A 21135-nucleotide genomic window follows, 5' to 3' on the forward strand; every position below is an offset into this window, starting at 1 on the left:
TAATAATAATGTTTGAATACATTTTTGTGCTGATTATATGGTCCTCTGTGCTAAGTTTTAGCATTCAGAGTGTGCAGCACTATCATCTATATTATAATTCTTTAAAATATTTGCTTAATCTGATATGAGATCAACACAGATGGTTGTAAATTGAAAAACTGAAGAGGGAAAGACTCTCGAAGTGAATGTCATTGGAGAAAAAGAGGAAGGAGACACTGATATGAATCTAGGAGAAAATAAATGAGAAGAGAAGCATTAGTAAAGGGCAGCTGTCTTCAATCAACTCCTGTTATGTAATGTCCCAACAGTCTGCCAGTTTCCTGAATATCTTCCTTTGAAAAACACTTTCCTCATTTTCGTACTCCCTTTAACTAAAACCAAATCTCTCCCGTCTATGTCTCCCCTTGATTTTCTTATCTCCTTTTTACGTATGCATAAACACAGCACTCCCTTTGGCCCCTCAGCGTGCCGTCAGGCAGGAAATAAAGATGATGCACCCAGAGGTGATGGATGTGTAGTGAGTGATCATAGCTTTATATAAGCTCTAATTCAGTGACCCCAGAAGCTGCATAGATCCAGAATTGGAGGACTGGGGAATAAAATATGAGTAGAGTGGAAGGCATGACTGGAGGAGGCTTTCTCACACCTGCAGCACTAGATACACCACAGCAGGATGTTGGAAAAAGGTCGTCTGTTCTGCTTTTGTTTTCATTTCTGAAAGTTGATCATTTATAATTCTAATGATGTTCTACCCTGTTAGGTTAATACCAAATAAAATACAGAAAAAAATAATCTTTTTGTAGCAGCAACATTTTAATAGTAAAAAAGTGTAGAGAACACATGACTCAGTCTTGAAATGTAAATAAAGCATTCATGTCCAGTGCTTTGCACTACTCAGACTGATGCTTTTTCACATTTTGTCACATTGTAGCCTCAACACATGTCATTTGGATGTGGTGTGAGATTCTAGCCCAAAATAGAGCACAACATTTAAGTTGGAGGAAAATTACACAAGTATCTTCTTTACAAAATAGTTCAAGCTCAATTAGATTGGATGAAGAGTTACTGGAAAATTAAATGTTCTCGTCTTGGCACAGGTTCATGTCTGTACTTTAACAACATCTCTGAATGCTTGGATCAAAACCATTTCATTGCAGCTTTTCATGCATTTTTAGAAACTTTGTCTTGTTGAAAGGGGAACCTCTGCCCCAATCCAAATCCCTAACAGGTAGTACTCAGTTACTGCCCTATACATTTAGCTTAGCTGTTTCTCCATCACTGACTCACAGTCATCTCCTTTCAGAAGCAAAGCATTTTTCACTGGATGATGCTTGCTTCTTACTTTGTGTTGGTCAATAAAATAAAATACGTTTGCGGGGCTATGAAGAAACTTGCAGCCAGCATAAACCTCCAAATCACATAAACCTAAATAGTTTTCTTAAAACAATGTTAACAAGTGTTCTTGAGTGACGCTGCGAACATTGCAAGTCAGCCGGTCGACCTGTATCGCACATAATCCATTTGTGTTAAGCTACTGCACCATATTGCTGCCTTGGACCAGCTGTCATCCTCTGCATCCTGTCACGATCCCTTGGTCACCTTCTACAGCGAGTGAATTTATCAAAGCTTCACAGGGAATTAACGCTCACCTTGACTTTATGCTGGTTCAGCAAGCATGGAGTAAAATACAGTCTGTGTGGGGCGTTTGCCCTCAGCAGCATTCCCACGTTTCTGCTGATCCAGCAAAGAGTAAAATGTGTGTGTACTCTTGCACTTTATTCGTCGTGGGGGGAAAACCCAATACTAGAGTTTATTGTAGGATAATAGCTGAGTCTGTGCACACTCTTTGTATGACAGATGCTTGAGAAGTACCAGCATCTGCCAGAGAGCTAAATCTGTCTTAATGAGCTCTGCAGGCTTCCCATCACACATTATATCTCTGGTGTCCGGTTTTAAATTGAGGTGAATCTTGAGGTCAGGATGTATTCTATTCTGAATCAATTAAAACATGAATACTATTTTAAAACTATATGAACTTCTCTGCTTTGCTGTTGGCACCCAGGTTTATGTAAAGCAATATAAATTCCTTTTGTTCGATTTTCTTTTTCAAAATATATCTGTGTATCCGTGGAAATGGAAAAGTTTTCATAGAAATTCTATAACTGCACCGCTTAAGATAATTTCTTGGAGTACGTTTGTTACTTTCATTCAGATTTATTCTTTTAAAAACTTACTGTTTTTGTCTCCAGCTGAAACAGCTTTTTTGGATGAGTAATTTCTGGATTTGGAAGGATTGTTGCCGACTTAGACATTTGTTATGATGCCAAACCATAATAATAACCTTAACATCTCAAAATCTCAAATAATACCTCGTCTAAAACCTATATCCCAGATGAGTTTAGAAGGAGGCGTCATGGATGCAGAGCAGGAGTAAATAGGGGAGGGAGGAGAAGGAAGTTCAGGTCAAAGTTCAAAGCAAGATCTTCAGCAAACAATTTGGATGAACTTTAATCGCTAACAAATTAAGAACTGGCTGTAAGGTCATGTCAACGACATTTTTCTGCTGACTTTTCTGACTATGCAAAATAAAGAAGTGTGATCTCTACGTCCCTGATAATACTGTTGGTACTACGGGGACCGATAATTGTGTCACCTGGGATTGTGTTGAAAATAATTTCCCAACATATTACATTAATTTCTTTAGCAGTGCCGTGTTACTGTATTAAAATGTTTTGGGTTTTTTTTATTTTTATCAGTGGTGCCAATACAATACTCCCCAAAAAATGCTAATTTATTTTTGAGTCCTGTAAGTTGCCTGTTTAATTCCCTCTGTAGATTTTACTCTTTGGCGAATGGAAGATGAATTGTAATGAAGCTCAACGGCTATATAAACGTATCTCAACATGAGCACGCTCATTTATCCACACAATGCTGAGCTCTCAGGACTGTAATTATTCTGTCCATGCACGAATTTTAATTACATCTTATCACTGGGCCCACTATTGTCTCGCGTTCATTGCTGTAAGTGTGTGTGCTCCTTAGGATTCTGGTTATCTTCTCACAGTAACAAATCTCTTGGCTGAAGCACATTTACCAGTTTCCCACCACCAGCTGCTGTGTTAGAAAAGGAGACAGAAAGGCAGAGAGACACGCAGAGTTTGGGTTTTTACATGATCTGTTTGATATTTTTCTCTGAAACATGCACTTGGTGTCGCATCATAAAAAACACATTCACCAACTTGCAAGAATTTTATTTTAGAAGCAAGATTCCTGAATGTAATCTGGTGTCTTTTTGCTTTGCTTTGCTTCCAGAGATGCCTGAATCCCGTTTGTTGAATGCTTTACTTAATATCGCTATGTCTTTTTCCGTAGCTTTCTTTTGAAATTAACTTTACTTGAACTCATGTTCTTTCAATGTGGTGTGAAAAATAAAAAGATTCATTATACAAAATCAGACAGGTTAAAATATCAGCATGTTTGTCTTTCAGTTAGAAGACACAAGGCAACATGGAAATTAAGGACAAAAGTCAATCATGATTTTGACTGCATTTGATTCCTCCTTTTGGTTTCATTCATTTACATGGTCCTTCAGTTGATGTACTTTCACTAGGAAGGTCTGTGAGAATTGGCACAATTCCCTACCACAGTTCTAATGAATTCATGCTGTGAAGGAAAGAGAGTGACTGAATTGCTGTAACAGACCAAACATGGTGAGCTCAGAGCACAAATTGAACATGAACGAGAGAAGAAGAGAAAAAAAAAATGTAAAAAAAAAACAAAAAAAACAGGCAGACAGATTTAGTGACATGTGGGATTGTAGAAGATCAATTACACCTGAACATAGAACAAAAATATGTTTTCATCTCGTCAGCCCTTGATCCTACCCAGCGAAAGTAGGCGAAAGAGAAATAATAACCGATTATTCATGGCCACTCTGTCTTGAGTCAAGGCCGCTTCTCCTATTTTGTCATTTGATGGAGATTTCCAAAGACAACAATGAAAAGTGTTTCTCATTCATCAGCTGCAGCTTTTAGGTAAACAACAGACGGAGCCAAAGTACAATGGCAGGTAGGGAGACTGGCACAATAGCTGGCCTGTTTATACAAAATGTCCAAAAACCTGAATTAATGAAGGGCGACAGAAAGAGGATGGTGCTTCATGTTAATTCTCTCCGGTTTGCCATCAGATTGATCAGGGCACTGCTTAGTGGTCCTCCCGAGTGGCCACTTTGCCTCAGTGATTTCCATCCAGTGTGGAGATTCATGTGCACTCTCTATGCAAGCTGATGTCACTTAAGAAGTGCATCTCCCATTTTTTTCACTTGTCTGTTCCTCGCTATCATAGTGGATTAAAAAGGGCGGACAAAAGAATGCACTGGCTTTGCTGTAGTTTGCTTTGAATCCACAGATTTGTTTGTACTTGCGAAGCTCAGATTTAAAGAGGAAATCTTCTTGCTGTGAAGCATCTAAATGATGTTTTTGCACATAGTGGCAGATTTTATAATGTGCTCCTCAACACCCTTCGAGTAGTTTGATCATAAGGTTGGTCATCTGGCCTCACACAGGGATACCTGTACAGTGTCATAAAACAGCAGGGGATAGGTCCTGCATGCTTGAGACTGATGTTTTTGTTGCCCTCCTGACCCAAAACTTATCAGGATCAGAGCTGTCCTCTTTAACATGAATCAGACGCAAAAGGCAAATGGCAAGACCGTATGTGCTGAGCTCTACAAAATCTTTGATGCATAACAATCGCTTGACTCAGTCTTGATAAAATAATGTTTCTTTTTTTCATGCCTTTGGTATTTAATCTATTCAGTGGTGGTTTCTGATATGGGCTATATGGGCACTTGCCCAGGATGGCATTAAAAAAGAACTAGAAGACAAAATGTGTCTTCTTTGTCAGCTGTGCCCTGAACAAGTTTGCTACCACTTGTATACATGTGTAGTGAAAAAAAGTTTCCCTTGTGTAACATATATGGATATTAAAATGACTAATTATGAGTGCATTAATAAAGAAATCAGATCTCAAAATTCATGGTTTGGCAGCTGGAGGGAGCTGTCATTTGTAAAAACTCACAAACAACCAAGTAGTGCAAAATTAGTGAAGTGTATTAAATAATATTTACAACAATGTATACAGACAGGTACTTCAAAAAGCCCATGAAATCCCAAAAATGTTTTTTTTCCTTTATCCAAGGTAACATTTAACAGTTCAGCTCCTTGATGGAGGTGAGAGGGATGATGGAAAAGTATCAATATATAATTCAGTAGAGTCCAGAGTGAGAATGAAAGTGTGGTTGTGGGCTTGAATACCTCCTACCAGACTGGAAGGAGTTGAAGGGATGTGACGTTTCTCTTGTTTCGGTGTATGGTTAGCTCGCCAGTCTGGTCCCCTTGGCAACGAACAGAATCAGAACAGAATCCACGATCTGGAACAGGGAACCTGGCTTGTGTAAAACAGACCTGATAATCAATAACCCTGGGTTTTATCAATATCAAAAATCATTCTATAAATATAGTCTACACATGTAGTTGTCTTTTCTTTTTTTTATCACTATAGTAAATAAGTTTATATTATAAAGATAATAAAACTCATGGGAGTACTCCATTATTCATTAATATTACATTTCTTAATATTTCATGCTAGCACACTATTGAAATAGTATTTCATCATTTAAAATACTTTTCAGTTTAAATGCCTCGATAAAATTAGTTTGCAGTGACAAACAGAGCCCAAACAATAACATGGAGGCTAGCGCTAGCATGCTAGCTCCCAAACAAACACTCACTAGTTCCCACTTGTCAAAACGCGTGATCACTGATCAGTAGACGATTTTGTTCTCACAATCATACATATAAACGTTAAGAGGCATATCAGTGAGAGACAGAAATATGAGCAGTTGATCAAGGCTTACAAAGGCCTTGAAGCCTACCTGCGGCAACTACGGACAGCGTCTCCCACCTAGCCCGGTGAGCAGCAGCTGTATGGCTAGTCACGTGACACTAAAATCACGCGAGAACTGACACACTGAATGGCGTTTGTTCTTGTGTGGTTTAGTTTTGTGCTTAAAAGAAATTAAGGAAAGGAGGACTTTTTTTAAAATAAATCTTTAAATTAATAAAATAAATAAAAGTGAATCTAAGAGAAATGGAAAAAAAATACCATGGTTACACTTGCTTGCTGCTAAGTAGCTACTAGAAGATTCAGCTATACTTGCTTTCTGCTGGAGACCTCATTTTAATTTGTTGAGAGTTAGTAGAAGATGGCTTACCGAGGGCTCCATTCCTGCAAGAAATATTTTAAAAACAATGTTGTCATTTAGGCTGTCATGATAAATTATTAGTAAACAGTGGTAAACCTGTGTATCTCAAGAACCCAGAGCTATGATAGGTGTTTTTAGGAGCATAGAAATCATAGAAATTAATCCGGTTTTAGTGAGAGTCTTCCTCTTTACTTAGAGTAGTGCTTGGTTATTTTACGGTGCTTTATGATATTTATTAGGAAGAGAACATATCCCTTCACTATTTTGCTTCACATGTGTATAAAAGATATTTACGTGTTTATATTTGTGGAGTACCACATAAACATTCGTTATTTTTGGTTAAATAAATTCCTGATTGATCAACCAGTAATGAGTTCCCTCCTCTATTACACCTGACTGGTGACAGTGTTGTGACAGTCATATTTCTGCCAGATTCCAACAGCTGTGCAGTCGGAAACACCACCATCAACATCCCTGCTGGGACTTTTTTTTATCACACCTCATTAAATTCCTCTCATGGTCAACAGACAGAAAAAACTAGCATTGCACAACAAGTTACACTTCAAGCGTGTTGCCCGTTTTAAAGTAGCTCTGCTCTATTCCACTACACTATCATATTTCTGTGCTGTCCATTCCTGGGACAGAGTCCTTGTCTTTTTTTTTTCCACTAGCTTAACACAGCTATGCTTGGTTGGGGCCTACACGGTTGAGTGTGTGTGTCAGCTGAGTCCTACATGACCCCTTAGCATTTCAGCACAGCAACATAAATCACTGGGCTGTATCTGTTTCCTAGGCACGGAAATAGGTCTACAAGCAGTTGGAAATCTCTGTCATGGAGCATCCCTTCTCCACTGTCTGTCGTTCTCCGTATGTATGGAAAATAGTTGCCATGTGACACCCAAGTCCCGCCTGTCAAAGCAGCTCAAAGTGACATTGTGACAGAGCCAAGTGTGTCAGTCAGAGCTGAGTGAAGGATTGTGGGTGTTGACTGATTTATCACGGGGAGGCCGTGGGAGAGGGTCACCGAACCTGTTGCTTCTGTTTTTGTTGTTGTCCTGTTTGATCGGGATTGTTACTATGGTGCAGACAGCCTCAAACAGGACTACCTTTGTTACTTAATCCTGATAATCCTTCTGCTGCAGTGAAGAACACGAGCAGTAAAAATGTTGTTTTCACTTTAATCATTTTTAGTGGCCTGCTTCATTCTCGCTTTATTATCCAGATGCATGGCCTACTTTTGTTCCAGTACAAGCACTGGCTGTTCAGATTGACCAACATAAATGTCTAATTATCTTTATTAAATTCAACAATTTAACCTCAAGCTTGTCTGCTCTCTCTTGTCGTTCAGTACCGTATCGGCCAGCTGTACATGATCAGCAAACACAGCCATGAACAGAGTGAACGTGGAGAAGGTGTGGAAGTGGTGCAGAACGAGCCCTACGAGGATCCAGAGCATGGATCAGGCCAGTTTACAGAAAAACGGATCTACCTCAATAAGTGAGTATTATTCCTGTGGTCATGTCAAAATGCAACTGAAAGACCTAAGACCTTTATGGTTTTTCTTTTTAGTTGTTTTTTTTTTGTAATAGTGCATTTAGGGATATACTTGTGTTATTATAAATGGATCGATTATTAACTTTCAGATGCACACACTCTACAGATATTTTAGTTTTTCCTTTTTCTATTTGGCTTTCCTCTTCCTTTATTTATGCACACTGGAATCATGTTTGAGTTTGGTGGAATAAATTACTTACAGTAAACTATTTTGTAGAAGAAATTACATGCAGGACTTTATATGGCAGTAACAAAAAAAGAAACATTATCCTCAAAAGAAATAAGAAATACCTAACAGCTAGCTGGGGATATATATCTGAGAAACATGTCAATTTACTCTAATAAAATGGCATATTCCAATACTAATGCAGAGTTTCGAAGCTGCCAATGATGAATTAAAGAATGTGGGTTTCTATTTCATCAATTCTGTCAAACTCATTTTTGAGAAATTATTCTGTTTAATATGCGATTATCCAATAAACTATGTCAACTGACCTGTTCAACAAATCTGTTCATAAATAAAATTGCAGAGTTTAAATTATTTTATTTTTTATTGATAGAACTAATTTATACAAGCACCAAATAGTATAAATTTGGTGCTACACATCGGCTTTACATGTTGGACTAAGCATTCTAGTCATGTTTCAGTAATGAACGAAGCGAAAATGTAATCTGATAAAAAATGTTCATCATCCTTCTGCATATTTTTCCGCTGAAGTGTTTGACCCTCTGACAGATTGGATAAGCATGAAATTGAGGATCTGATTGTCTCTAACTGAATTGGCTGCTGTGTGTAATTTCATTCTAATTTATGAATTGACTTTGAAAATCAAATTTTATCACTGGCTTCAAAGACGTTTTTATTTATTTTTTTCCTTTCTCTCATAAACAGAGCGAGAAAATATAGGATTTTTTTTTTATATAAGAAATATGAACACTTAGACTTTTATCGAGACGACTGATGGGAAGAATCTCACCGAAAGCAAACTCTCTGGTTTCATTTTTCCAAGCTATAAAGTTAAAGATATAGAGGTAAATGGATGAGCTGGGGGAGAACTCAAACAGATAGAAGGGGCTTGGGTTTATCAAAGACGGTTTTCGAATACAATAGGTTCTGTACTTTTCTGAGTTTTAATATGTCAGGCACTATTTTGTTCAGATTTTGACCCGTTACATTGTGCAACCTGCCCATTCAGAGAAGGTACTAAATCCCAACACTAAACCTTAAATCTATCAGTCATGGTAATGTAATTTGAAACGACTGATTTCCATCAGTCAGGGCAACTCAGGCCCAGCTGTGCTGCTTTGTTGCGGGGATGATTTAGATGTTGAGCACTGAACCGAGGTAGGACATGGGTGGCAGTTTAATCCTGCTGAGGACGTTGACAATCAACATACTGTAAATTGCACAATGAGGTCAAAGTAATTTTAGCCACTGAGTTGTTTCCGCTCTCTCTCAGAGCGCATTTTTAACCGCTAAATGGGCATCGAACGTATTTATAATAAATATTCTGAGGGGCCTGAAGACAAAGCTGTTGCATCGAATGTATTAAATAGTATTTTTATGTAATTTATTTGTAGTGGATATGCTGATTTTAATAGCATAATCTTTCACATATAGAAAGAAATATTTTTATACCCTTTACACATTTAGTTAACTTACAACAAGCTTCAAATTATAAACTTGTCATAGTTTCAGTGTGATTCCTGCTATCCTGTGAATGTCTCAGAGATTTCTTAGACAACATAACTGAACCTAACCAAACACAACCTCACTAAGACCAAGGAACAAAGCAAATAGGTCATGGAGAAAGAAATGGGAATGTTTAAAGATCAATAAGCTTATTAAACAAAATCCCAACCTATAACCATTTCTTAGATAACTGTTCATCTCCACTAAAGCATGGTTTTGGCAGAATCATGCTGAGGGGATTATTTTCTTCAGCTAGAAGCTGTTAAGCTGGTTAGAGGTTGCAAAAGGCTTAAGAATGAGGTGGAGAATTACCTTCCAGCAGGAAAATGACCTGAAGCACACATCCAGGTTAGATCAGAGCCTCTTTATTTGTTGGCCAGTCAAATTCCAGACTTAACTAAATGAGAATCAGACGTACTTGAAAATGGTTGTGCTAAATGTTAGGCTCTAATCTGACTGAGATTCAACTATTTTGCAAAGAAAAAAAAAACAAATGTTATATGGTAATGAGCACTTTTGCAAGTCACTGTGTACCGCAGGAGATGTTTTGTAATTAACTGGACATATTTATTTTTTTCAGATTAATATGTTGTGTTGCTTTAAAACAACACAAGGATTCAAGAACTCTCATTAAATCTACATCAGTACATGTTGTGTTTTATTTACTCTAAAGAAATTTCTATGTGATTTTGAAAGTTTGCTTTGGGGCGTCATAATCCTGAATCTTTCAGCCCTCCAGACCTGGATTCCTCTTTACAGCCAATATTTTAGTGTATCCACAGACAGTGATGGTGTTATCTGTAAGTGTCATCTTCACACCAAATTATGGTGTATTTTAGAGCTAAATGGTGCAAGTGGCTCACAGTCTATGGAGACATTTAACTTTAGTTCTGGGCATTTTTTATTCCTCTTTCTAGCTCTACTGGTGCAACAGGAGTTTGAATGATTCATGTTCCCTTCACTCTGTTTGCTTTTGCTTCTTTGCACACTATACATAATTTTTTATTTTATTTTTTTACCCCTCCAGGGGGTCTTTTGTGGGCTCTAGTGTCCCTTATATGACAGTAGGCTGACAGGAAAGGGGGAAAGAGAGGGGGGAAGACATGCAGCAAATATCGTCGGGTCTGGGAGTCGAACCCGCGATAGCCGTGTCGAGGACTCAAGGCCTCCAAACATGGGTCGTGCTAACCGCTACGCCACCATGGCACGCCAACTATACATAATTTTAATTTCTTTGGGAATTCATAAGAGAGAAAATGTTTTATGACACCAGTGAAAAGGGGGTTTAAAGGTTAATTGTCATTTCTTTTTATTGAGTTATAAATAATGAGAAATGACATAACGTAAGGCTTTAGATGGCTTACACTTGCCTTAATGTAAGGAATTTGCTTTTAGCTTTATTCTGGACTTATGGTTTTGCACTTTTGCAAAATTTTGTCCATTTGTTTCAGCGCTGATAAAAAAAAAAATCCAAGGTGAGGACAGTCTGTTAAACAAACACCTGATTCCAGTCACTCCCAGAGGACACTGGCAGAAAGAGAGGAGCAATGCCACGAGACAGGTGAAGTGGTTATAAATGACAAGTGAGTGCGCCTCAGGGACAAATGAACTGTCATTCACAGTCCTAGAAGAGAAGAAGACTACATGTTGGTGTGAGTATGCAGTAAGTCTGCTTGTCTCTGTGTGGAGACACAGAGGGAGATGAGGTCAGCGTAAGTGATGGATAATTTGAGCAATCACCGTCGGACACCAAGAAGGCCTCTCTCCGCCCACAAACCACCTGTTACTGTGTTATAGCTGCAGTCTGTGCATGTGAATGTACGTGTGTGGCACTTGTAAATAAAGCAGTGTGAGGACACGGGACATGTGACCGGCCTGCTATGTTTGTATAGTACACCCTGGCTGTATGACAGAGAAGAGGAGCCAGAGGAAACCACCAGTCTTACGTCCCTGTGGTCTCAATGGTCTCATAAAACCCTGGTTAGCTTAGCACACACGGTTTCTTGTAAAAGTCATTTCTTTTTCCTTTGAGAGTTCCCAAATTCTGTCACATTTAGGAAACCAAACACTGTAATGTGTTTATTTTGAAATTTTATTAGTAGTAGTATTTTGTAACTGCTGGTTATATATTTTACAAATCAGCTCTTATTCTCAAGTCCCCATTTAAAGTTTACCACAAGAAGTTTGGGTGTGAATAGAAGAGGCTTTGGTCAAATGAGACCAAACCTTTGGCTACTTTTTGACCTACATGCAAAATGTTGTCTGTAGCAGAACATGTTCATGGTCTAGATAACCTCAAAATCCAAAACTAAAGCCAAAGAATGTTTTATGAGATGTAAAAACTGATGTACACAGATGCTCTCCATCCAGTGTGACTGAGCTCAGCTTCTTTTGCAAAGTAGGATAGGCAATATACAGAGAAACCAAGTGTGCCGTATACTTTTCAGTTTTCTGTGTGCAGAAAAGATAATAATGTATTGATTTTCTTGCACTTCACAATTAAGCACTACTTTTGGTTTGTCTAAAATGCAACAAGGAAGTCTGAAAATATTTAAGGGATATGAATACTTTCATAAGAGACTGTGTTACAGGAAGATACCAGTGATGTATGTAAGTGCTATAGTAATCAGCTTTAATATTATAACAAGTGAAACCTGGTCTTGTTAATCAAATGGATGCATCCGAAGCTGGATATTGATGTTCAGGACAAATGTAATCTGAGTTTAACTGCTTCTGATCAGACTCGATTATAACTTTTTGTCCTGTTTCCCAAATCTGTGGCCTGTCACTTCTTCCCTTTTTCGTTTATAGAATCCATTTTTGAAGAGAAATGGCTGCTCCTCTGTATTTTTCTTCTTATTAACCCTCCATGCCTCTCTCTATATCTATCTCAGTGCAAGTGCAGTGAAAGTCCCCAGCAGGGTTTGGTGTAATCCCTGTGATCAGCTTTCCCAGGGGCCATCATGCCCTCATTGTATGGTCTCCATTATGGCTCCACGCAGCAGGATGTTTGTTATTGCTAGTTATGGTTGATAGACCAAAAGAAAAGAGTTGAGAAACTTGAAGTGAAGACTAATTTCAACCTGCTACAATTAAGTTGCTTGTCTCACGAATTTATTTTCTTAGCTTGTCAACCTAAACTCTCTTCTTTCTATGTGTTTTAGCAAGCTGCCCAGCTGGGCCAGGGCGGTGGTTCCTAAAATTTTCTATGTCACAGAGAAGGCCTGGAACTACTACCCATACACCATCACAGGTAATCATTTTACTGAAAATCTCTCCTCTTTCATCTACGGACATTTTTCCAACCCTTATTGTGTCAGAGTTACATAATCAGAAATCACAGTCAGTTTAAAATGACACATAAACTGTTTGCCATTTAAATCCCATTTTTTCAATGCATTAAACATCAGAACCTGAGTTTTGTATGGCTCTTTTCTATATTTTAATATAACATAGACAGTACACATGCATGAAAATTTACATGATGGATCAAATTATAGTCTTTAGCTAATTTTCATTCATTACCTCTTCTCGCTAGTTTAATGTTATTCATGAAAGTTCACATGAAAACATAACAAACATTAAGTAACTCATATGTGCATTTATGATACTACTACTATAAATTGTCCATTATTAAGTACATTGTGCCTGTCAATATTACAAGCACTGGAAGTTAGGAAGTTCAAAACACAATATCATAATTATGTAACTACTAATTATATGTAAACAACAATGTTTAACAATGTTTTGAAGTTTTTCTTGAATACAGACAAACCTTCAGTCTCTGATGGTGGTCAGTGACAGAATCACCTTTTCTTCTTGATCTAGTACATTGGATTATTCATGGTGGAGTGAGATCATGCAATATTTTAACATCAAGCAGCAAATTTTAACATTTTTATGATGTTTAAATGTAATATTTTGCCTTTGGGCAGCAAACCCTGATAATGATACGGCAGTTCTTGAGACGACAAAGATTTTTTGTGAAGATGTTCAATAGGTTTTTGTACTGTTGAGCCTGATAATGGCATAATCTTCACATTTCTATGTATTTGTGCCGACATCTATGTATTTGTGCCGACAAATACATAGAAATTGATGTTTGAAAAGAGTTATATTAGCCCAAGTAATGAACTTTGTTGGACGCCTACTGGAGTTCAGTTTTGATTGGCATTGGCAAGAAGGGGAGAAGCTGAAATTAACTTTTCAGTATAAAATATAATTTCTTGCAGAAACTGTACATGGCAGTTTGTGTTGCACTTACAAAAGCTAGAAACTATAACAATAGAGGTGTTAGCTACATAAGAACTCTTCATACCATGCATGCTTTTACTGAGACTAAAATGTTATTTCTGAGGCCTAATGGTACATGCGGTTTCATTTCTTTGTTCCCATCTCTTTCTTTCTTCTCACCTCTTATTCCTATCCATTACACTGATGTCCTCTGGTCAGAGTACACAGTGAGTATTTTCACTTTCTGCACAGTGTACACACACGCACATTATGATCCAAGGCACTTTGATCTAACATCTGACATGTAAGTTGAAAGACAGCAAAACATGTCCTTTAGAACATGCTATAAGTGATACTTTTTTTGAATTCACTTTTTTGTTCCATTATCTATATTTTCAATTTCTTCTTCTTCTCACATTGATGCTTATTACAGAATGGCAGATCAGAAAGTTTTTAAATAATATTTTATTAAATAATTTCTTAAATTACACAATTACTGTATCATATTAATCACACAACTGGGTATATTCAATGTAAATGACTGTTAGGTTATATTATGAAAACTCTAAACCTATTTCTGTAGTGGTTACTGCTGAAACATTACATCTTAGTCTGATATTGCCAAAGCACATCATCAGAGTTAAATTTGCCGTGGAGTTCAACAAATATTTTTACATTTGTTATGGTAGAGGATAATTTGCCTGGCGTTACCCCCAAACAACCAATTCAAATTTAAATGTTGTCCAGTGAAGGTTTGGTCATCTTTAATAAAGGAAAGTCTCAGACACAGATATCTAAAGTCCCAGGTCATTGTGTTTTATGTGATTATGTCCAAAAAAGATGAATTACTTATTTTCTGATAAAAGACATCATGGTGCAAAACAATGTCTTACCATCTGAGACTTTTTTTTTTTTTGCTCCCTCCAGTGCTCCTTCCTGCCCAAGTTTTCCATCCACATAGAGAGCAAATATGAGGATAACAAAGGAAACAATGATAATGTAAGTACAGCTCAATATCTCAAGCGCTTTGCGAAGAACTGTGCGCGCATCTCGATTTCTCAATTGGGTTTAGATTGCCGCAGTTTCTATTCCTCTGTTGTCTGTTTTATTGCTTCATTATTTTATCAGACTCCATCTTCACCACCTTCATGCTTCGAGACCTCGCCATCAAGTTAAATGAATTGCTTTTGTCTGAGGATTACTGAATCATTGTGACTGTGAGGTATAAAGAGAAAGGAGACTTGGTCTGCTGTATTCATATTCCAGCAGGATTTTCAGATTGTAGAAATTGTTCAGTACTTTTCAAATGAATTGCAAACACATCAATGTTTTATACAAACTTCATAAGTGATGTTGCTGAAAGACTAAAAATTGTTTTAAATCCCACAGTCCTAATTCTGCTGGAAAAAAATTTAACCCTTTAGATTTTACTGCAAAAAATGTTTTTGCAGTTTTGAAATTGGAACCTAAAAGCAGAATCTACTCAAAATTATATGTTATTTTACGGTTCCACATCCCAGAATTGAAACTGTATCTGTTTATAGTTGCAGAAAACATTTAATATGAGTGTTAATTGTACAGAAAAAAAACATCCAGTAACTGAAAGAACAAGCTCGTTAAACAGAGAATGCAACTGTCACTCCTAATGTAAAGTTTAATTGAGTCAAAATTGTTTAATCTTGCTTGTCATGTTTTATCATTACATATCGAAGAAAGAGAAAGGGATTTGTTGCATGTGAACAACAAGCCTTAACTTTGTTCATTAAAACAAAACAATCAGTAAGTATGCATTTTGTTGATAAGGAAACCATTAGGACACCCTGCCCCCTAACATCTAGTAAATATTTAAATTCTACACTCATTTTTCTGTAAAACATGAATCCAAAATTCCAATTATTTGTCTACATTATCTCTTCAAAACTTCATCCTGAACCTTTCTGGTTTTATTAGAACCTAAAAAATTCCTCCTTGGTCCCCTCTCATTGGAGTAAAAGAAAATATCTTATCTGTTTATGACTGTAGAGACATCTACTTTAATATCAATAGTGGCGGAAATTTGATAGATCCCATTGTAGGGTTTTTGGAGATTATATTTAGCGTCTTAAGAGTCTGCTTCTAGAGTGAATTTTCTTGAACGCCCAGATCTACATTGCTGTCAGTTGTTATTAATATCTTCCACTTGTTGGTTATTCCCCATGCAGTTGAACACCTGTATCTGATTTTAAATTCTTTTGAGACGTCAAAAGCTGCCGTCTTCCCTCTGGAGGCTTCAAAATGAAGAAGCTCAATAGATCTCCTGGTGGTCATTTTCACATCAACTGTCAGGAGTCCACAAAGATAAATGTTTGAGGTTTTAGCAAATGTTTAAACTCAAAATGTTGAACAGCAATGACAATACTCAAGTGCACCCGACATGGCACATCTGGGTGGGATTTTAGGTATTTTAGGTATGAATAAATGACTGAATTTATTCCTGAACTTTTTTATCTTCATGGTTACATGGTTATATTACTTACATTTTTTATATTGTGTTAATTAATAATAAATATCCAATTATATGTCCAAATATAACAGCTGATTTTTTTTTAAAGTGTGTTAAAAATAGAGATTTTAAACTTTTTAATGCCAAATGAATAGTACATAGACAATAATTTTGAAGAACTTCTTTAAGAAAGACATGTTTCATGTCTTCTGCAACATGAAACTGTGTCCTCGCATTCCAGTTTGTAAAGCTTTTCATCACATCTGAACGCATCCTTCTTTGTTTGTGCCTGTCCTTCAGAGCCACTTGATGTTTTGATTGGCAAAAAGAACAAGTCCGAGTTACGCAATATTGCCTCATTATGCTTAAGGAAAAAGCAAATGTCTGCAGCTCCCCTCGGTGGCACATGACGAGAGGTGCACCCAAATTCTGCTGGTGTCACAGATGGTCATTATTTCACATTTGAAGCTGACTAGAGCAAATGGGGCAGTAGACTTGTTCAGTGGAGGGGCTTTCTCCTTACGCTCCAGACTTGACGCCTCACTGCCTCCACCATTTGTCCTCTTGCTTCTCTTCTTTCTTTTCCAGTCACCATCATTGTTTTTCAGTAATCTATCCATTCATCTTTCTGATTTTTTTTCCCTTTTTGTAGCACCAGTATATGAGACTAAAGGGAGTTTATTCACAGCTTAGTGACACTAAAGTATGAAGCTGTTCGGATAAGACAAGATAATCGTTCTTGTGTTAATTACTAAGATTAAGTCACTGAACATAAGGTTCAACTCACATCTTAAGAAGAACCAGTCACATGACACAAACAACACAGCCCAGTGCTTTGCTTCAACTGCTAACAACAAATGTGTGTGTTTTGCTGTCCCTCAGATCTTTGGAAGTGAGCCCAGAGAGGAGGAAACAGAAGTGTGTTTTGTGGACATTGCCTATGATGAGATCCCTGAGCGCCACTACAAAGAGTCAGAGGTGAGGAAAGAGAGGTTCCTGAATTAAAGACGTGAATCCGTGTTTTTAAAAAAGGGGGTGAAGAAAGATCAAAGGATTCAGAGTAAAATACAAAGACTAGAAATGTAGTGGAGGGATAACAGATGAGATTTTTATTATTCAGTTATTTTGATCACCAGCTGGTCCTCTGCCTCATCTGAATGATAGAAGAAACACAAGCGAACGTATACAGATGGGGGCAGGTGTATTAACTGCAGTGATTTTACATTTGCTTGCACGTGTGCTGGCCAACCTACCGCTGCGTGACGATTATAAGAGGAGTTATTAATAACCATAAGGCGTCATGACCCTGCAGCCGTGGAGTTTTATTATTGACACCTTCACTACACACCTCCCACTGGGATGTATGCTGTTCTGCTTTTACACTTGGAAACTTAGACTAGCTCAGAGGTTATGTCCGGAGTTAAATAGAGATATTGGAAGTTACATGTAAATATTTGATTCAAACACAGATTTAAAAATGAATAATGTCTTTGATTCTTTTTCAAGACAAACACAGCATCATTATTGCCAATTAATTAAAGATGGGGAAAAAAAACAAAGCATGGCAGTGTCTCCCCCCATTAGGCTCCTTCAGCAATTAGCAGCAATTAGCAAACACCTGGTGGAGCTGCACATGTGCTGAGCTCTTTATAGAAATACTTCTCAGTGCTGCGCTGGTAAAAACATTGTCTGAGGGTTAATAGAAGAGCGATGTGATCAGTTCACAAAGGCAGAGTCTTGGAAAGAGCCACAAGCCCAATTTTAAGGTGTTAAATTATGAAGTCAAATTTATTTTAAGTCATAATTGATAACATGATTGGGCTATAAAATGGATCTTATACCTAATTCTCCCCCTTTAAAGAGTTGAGCATCGTTATTGGGGAAGAATAAGAACTTTAAATTTTTTTCTTCCATACAGATCAAGCATTTACTAGCATTTTCTATTTTTCCTTAACATTCTTCAGTCTTTCTTCAGTGAATCTGATGACACATTTTATGCAAAGAGAAATGCAACAGGCTTCATCCACCTCCTCTACTATGGAACTCCCTGCAGGGACAAAAAGTTTCGTCTCCCACCCGCACACATTCTGTCTCAGTCAAACACGTAACCCTCAACACAAATGAGGCCACAACATAATTAGTCCACAGGGGGGAGTGATTAATGTGCATAAAGCTTGTGATGAAGGACTCCGTCTGTGAATCTTGGCGGTTCTCTATATGATTCCTGTAATGAATGCAGGTGTTCCTGTCCTGTAGGGGGGAAGGGAGCGCGTGAAATAGATAAACACGGCCAAACAACATGGCCTACCAATTTGGCTATTTGTGGTACATCTTTTGAGAAATATGACAATAACTTGAGAAGGGTTCATTTTTCTCTACATCAGCTGCCTCGTTCTTTTGCAGGACCTTCGACAGTTTAAGTCAAAGAAGACAGACAGGGGCAATCTGCAGGAAGGATGGATCGACACCCAGGACCCCATCATGTGCTCGTACAAACTGGTTACAGTTAGGTTTGAAGTGTGGGGACTGCAAACACGCGTGGAGCAGTTTGTGCACAAGGTCAGTGTGAAAAACGACCTGTATTGGATTTTGTTTTTTGCAACCTCACTTCATTTTTTTCAGACTTTTTGACACTCGCAGATCACTATCAGTGCCCAAGGCCTTCAATTTTCTATTGTGGAAACATATAACACATGGTAGTTAACAAAATCTGCTGTTTTCTTATCACTCTATTTCAGTGTCTGCCCTGGTCACCCCACACTGTCAGACCTCCCAGCAACATTTAATCCTAATATCTGCTCTTTCCCAGAGGCATTTCTCACAGCTCTTAGCAGCATTTGTCCTTGGGTCAGACTGCTTCCTATTTGGCCCTTGCCTGAGGCTCCCTTTGACACACATAGGTACACACGGTCAGGGCTATTACTCACAGGGTAGCGCTCAGAGTGACTCATATAAATCATTTACTCCTGTGGAGGAAAACAAGCATTAGCAACTTCAACATGTTTTCAGACTCTCACCTTCAGGGTTAAGTTAATATGATTCACATCCGCTCACCTTGAACTGCCTCCCCCTCAGCTTCGGCTGTGATTTCACCTTTTTGTTTACTGACTTTCTTCAGGTGATACGAGATGTCCTGCTTCTAGGACACAGGCAGGCCTTTGCGTGGGTGGATGAGTGGATTGGTAAGTTTGTTACAGATGGCACCAATAAAAATAAGAATGCTCTGATTAGTTTTTGTCTGTGAGTCGAGCGTTTTGGAATTTATAATGAAGCCAAGTTTTGAATTTTTTTTAAATTATTTTAATAAAACTAACAGACTTCATTGGATAAGAACAATGAGGATGAAAACACAACTTTGATCAAACTTTGGACTGACTGTAAAATATGTTTTGCAAAAGTATTCATACAGTTTGTAATTGGTAATTAAATTGTTGCACATTTGTTAATTCTTCTTAGCGAAACGGCTTAAGCTCAGTCAGATTACTTAGTAAACATCTGTTTTCAGGATTTATCGGAGACTCAACCGGTTTATCCTTTGCTCAGGCTGAGATATTCTAACACTCAAAAATGCTTTCATGTAAATAATCAGAAAGCTTTGATTGTAGTCCTGGCTATTTACCAATGCCCAAATCTTTAGTCTTTTGAAGCCTCTAGCAGGTTTTTTGTCCAGCATCTCCCTGTGTTTAGCTCTACATATCTTTCAAACAACTGTGATCAACTCCTATGTCCCTGCTGAAGAACCTTCCCATCAGAATGATGCTGCCAGCACCATGTTTCATCATGGGGATGGCTCAGTCTTTCCCATCCAGGACTGGATGGGAAAGACTGCATGTGTGTACCAAAAGGCTGAATTTTGGTCCCATCTGACCAGAGAAACCTTCCCAAGGTTTGCTGTTAAATGTCTTATGCCGCACCGGTACATGGGCCTTCTTAGGGCTTCAGAGGTCATATCTATTTTTCCAACACTTCCATGGAGATCATCTTATTAGATTGCAGAACTATTTGCGGTTGTGTCAACAGATTCTCCCACCTGAGCTGAGGATATCTGCAGTTCCTCCAATGTTACCTTGGGACCCCTGGGCTCCTTGCGTTTGTTCATCACTTAAAATCTTGATTAAAAACACTGACTTTTGACAAAGTGTTATAAAAAATGTGAAGGAAATTAAATATTAGACTTTAGAGCTAATGGGACTATAAACATCCAATTATCAAAACTTGGAGTCCTTTTGCATCCTTCAGCTAGTGTGTTTTTGATCTCACTCTAAGTCTAAGACAATGGAGAGTTTACAATTAAATTTTGACCCTTCTGTGCCATGCAATGATTTTAGCTCCTCTGGTCAAAGTATTTATCCTACAAAGCAACTGTCACCAGATCTGTAAAAGATTTCAAATAAAAATTTAACAGGATATGTTTCCTTGAAATGTATTAATGTTTAACAGATGCTAGAGTTTGTAGGGTTTTTACAATCATAGTTATAGGAGGTCCTTGGCCTGTGTTGCACTAATACCTCTGTTCAAGATTGTTTTTTGTTTTTTTTAATAAAGTTCAAGTTTGTACAGCAAAAAGGCCATAGTACAACCTAATACTTGTACATCTTGTGTAATTTTGTTTTCTTTCTGTAATATAAGGGTTAGTCTTTCCACCTCCTGCTCTGCTGCAACCAAATGCAATGATTGAAATAATGTGTTCTGCCCTTTACAATAGAAACCTTCCTTAAATAATACAGAAGTTTGAGAAAAAACAACCTTCCTGAGATAAAATTTTACACCTTTTTACATTCACCATTTTCTCATTGTTGCCAATTAACCTGAGAAAAACTGATTCTAACAGGATAATTGTACCTCAGTTTAGTCTTCATGTTTCACAGAGGTGATTTTTGTGCTGGTTTTGCAGCTCGCCCTTATTTC

General features: G+C 37.7%; 1 protein-coding gene across 1 annotated transcript in view; it reads left to right on the forward strand.

Annotated features, from left to right (window-relative positions):
- The window catches only part of LOC116735401 (cytoplasmic phosphatidylinositol transfer protein 1-like), a 61495-nt gene that overhangs the window by 38508 nt on the left and 1852 nt on the right, over positions 1-21135 (forward strand). Inside the window, exons 2-8 of the mRNA XM_032587275.1 lie at positions 7614-7762; positions 12677-12765; positions 13965-13972; positions 14673-14744; positions 17110-17205; positions 18631-18786; positions 19346-19409. Coding sequence (XP_032443166.1) covers positions 7614-7762; positions 12677-12765; positions 13965-13972; positions 14673-14744; positions 17110-17205; positions 18631-18786; positions 19346-19409 — 634 coding nt within the window. The remainder of the gene's footprint in view (positions 1-7613; positions 7763-12676; positions 12766-13964; positions 13973-14672; positions 14745-17109; positions 17206-18630; positions 18787-19345; positions 19410-21135) is intronic.

This window comes from Xiphophorus hellerii, chromosome 16, assembly GCF_003331165.1.
Source record: "Xiphophorus hellerii strain 12219 chromosome 16, Xiphophorus_hellerii-4.1, whole genome shotgun sequence".
Classification (NCBI taxonomy): domain Eukaryota; kingdom Metazoa; phylum Chordata; class Actinopteri; order Cyprinodontiformes; family Poeciliidae; genus Xiphophorus; species Xiphophorus hellerii.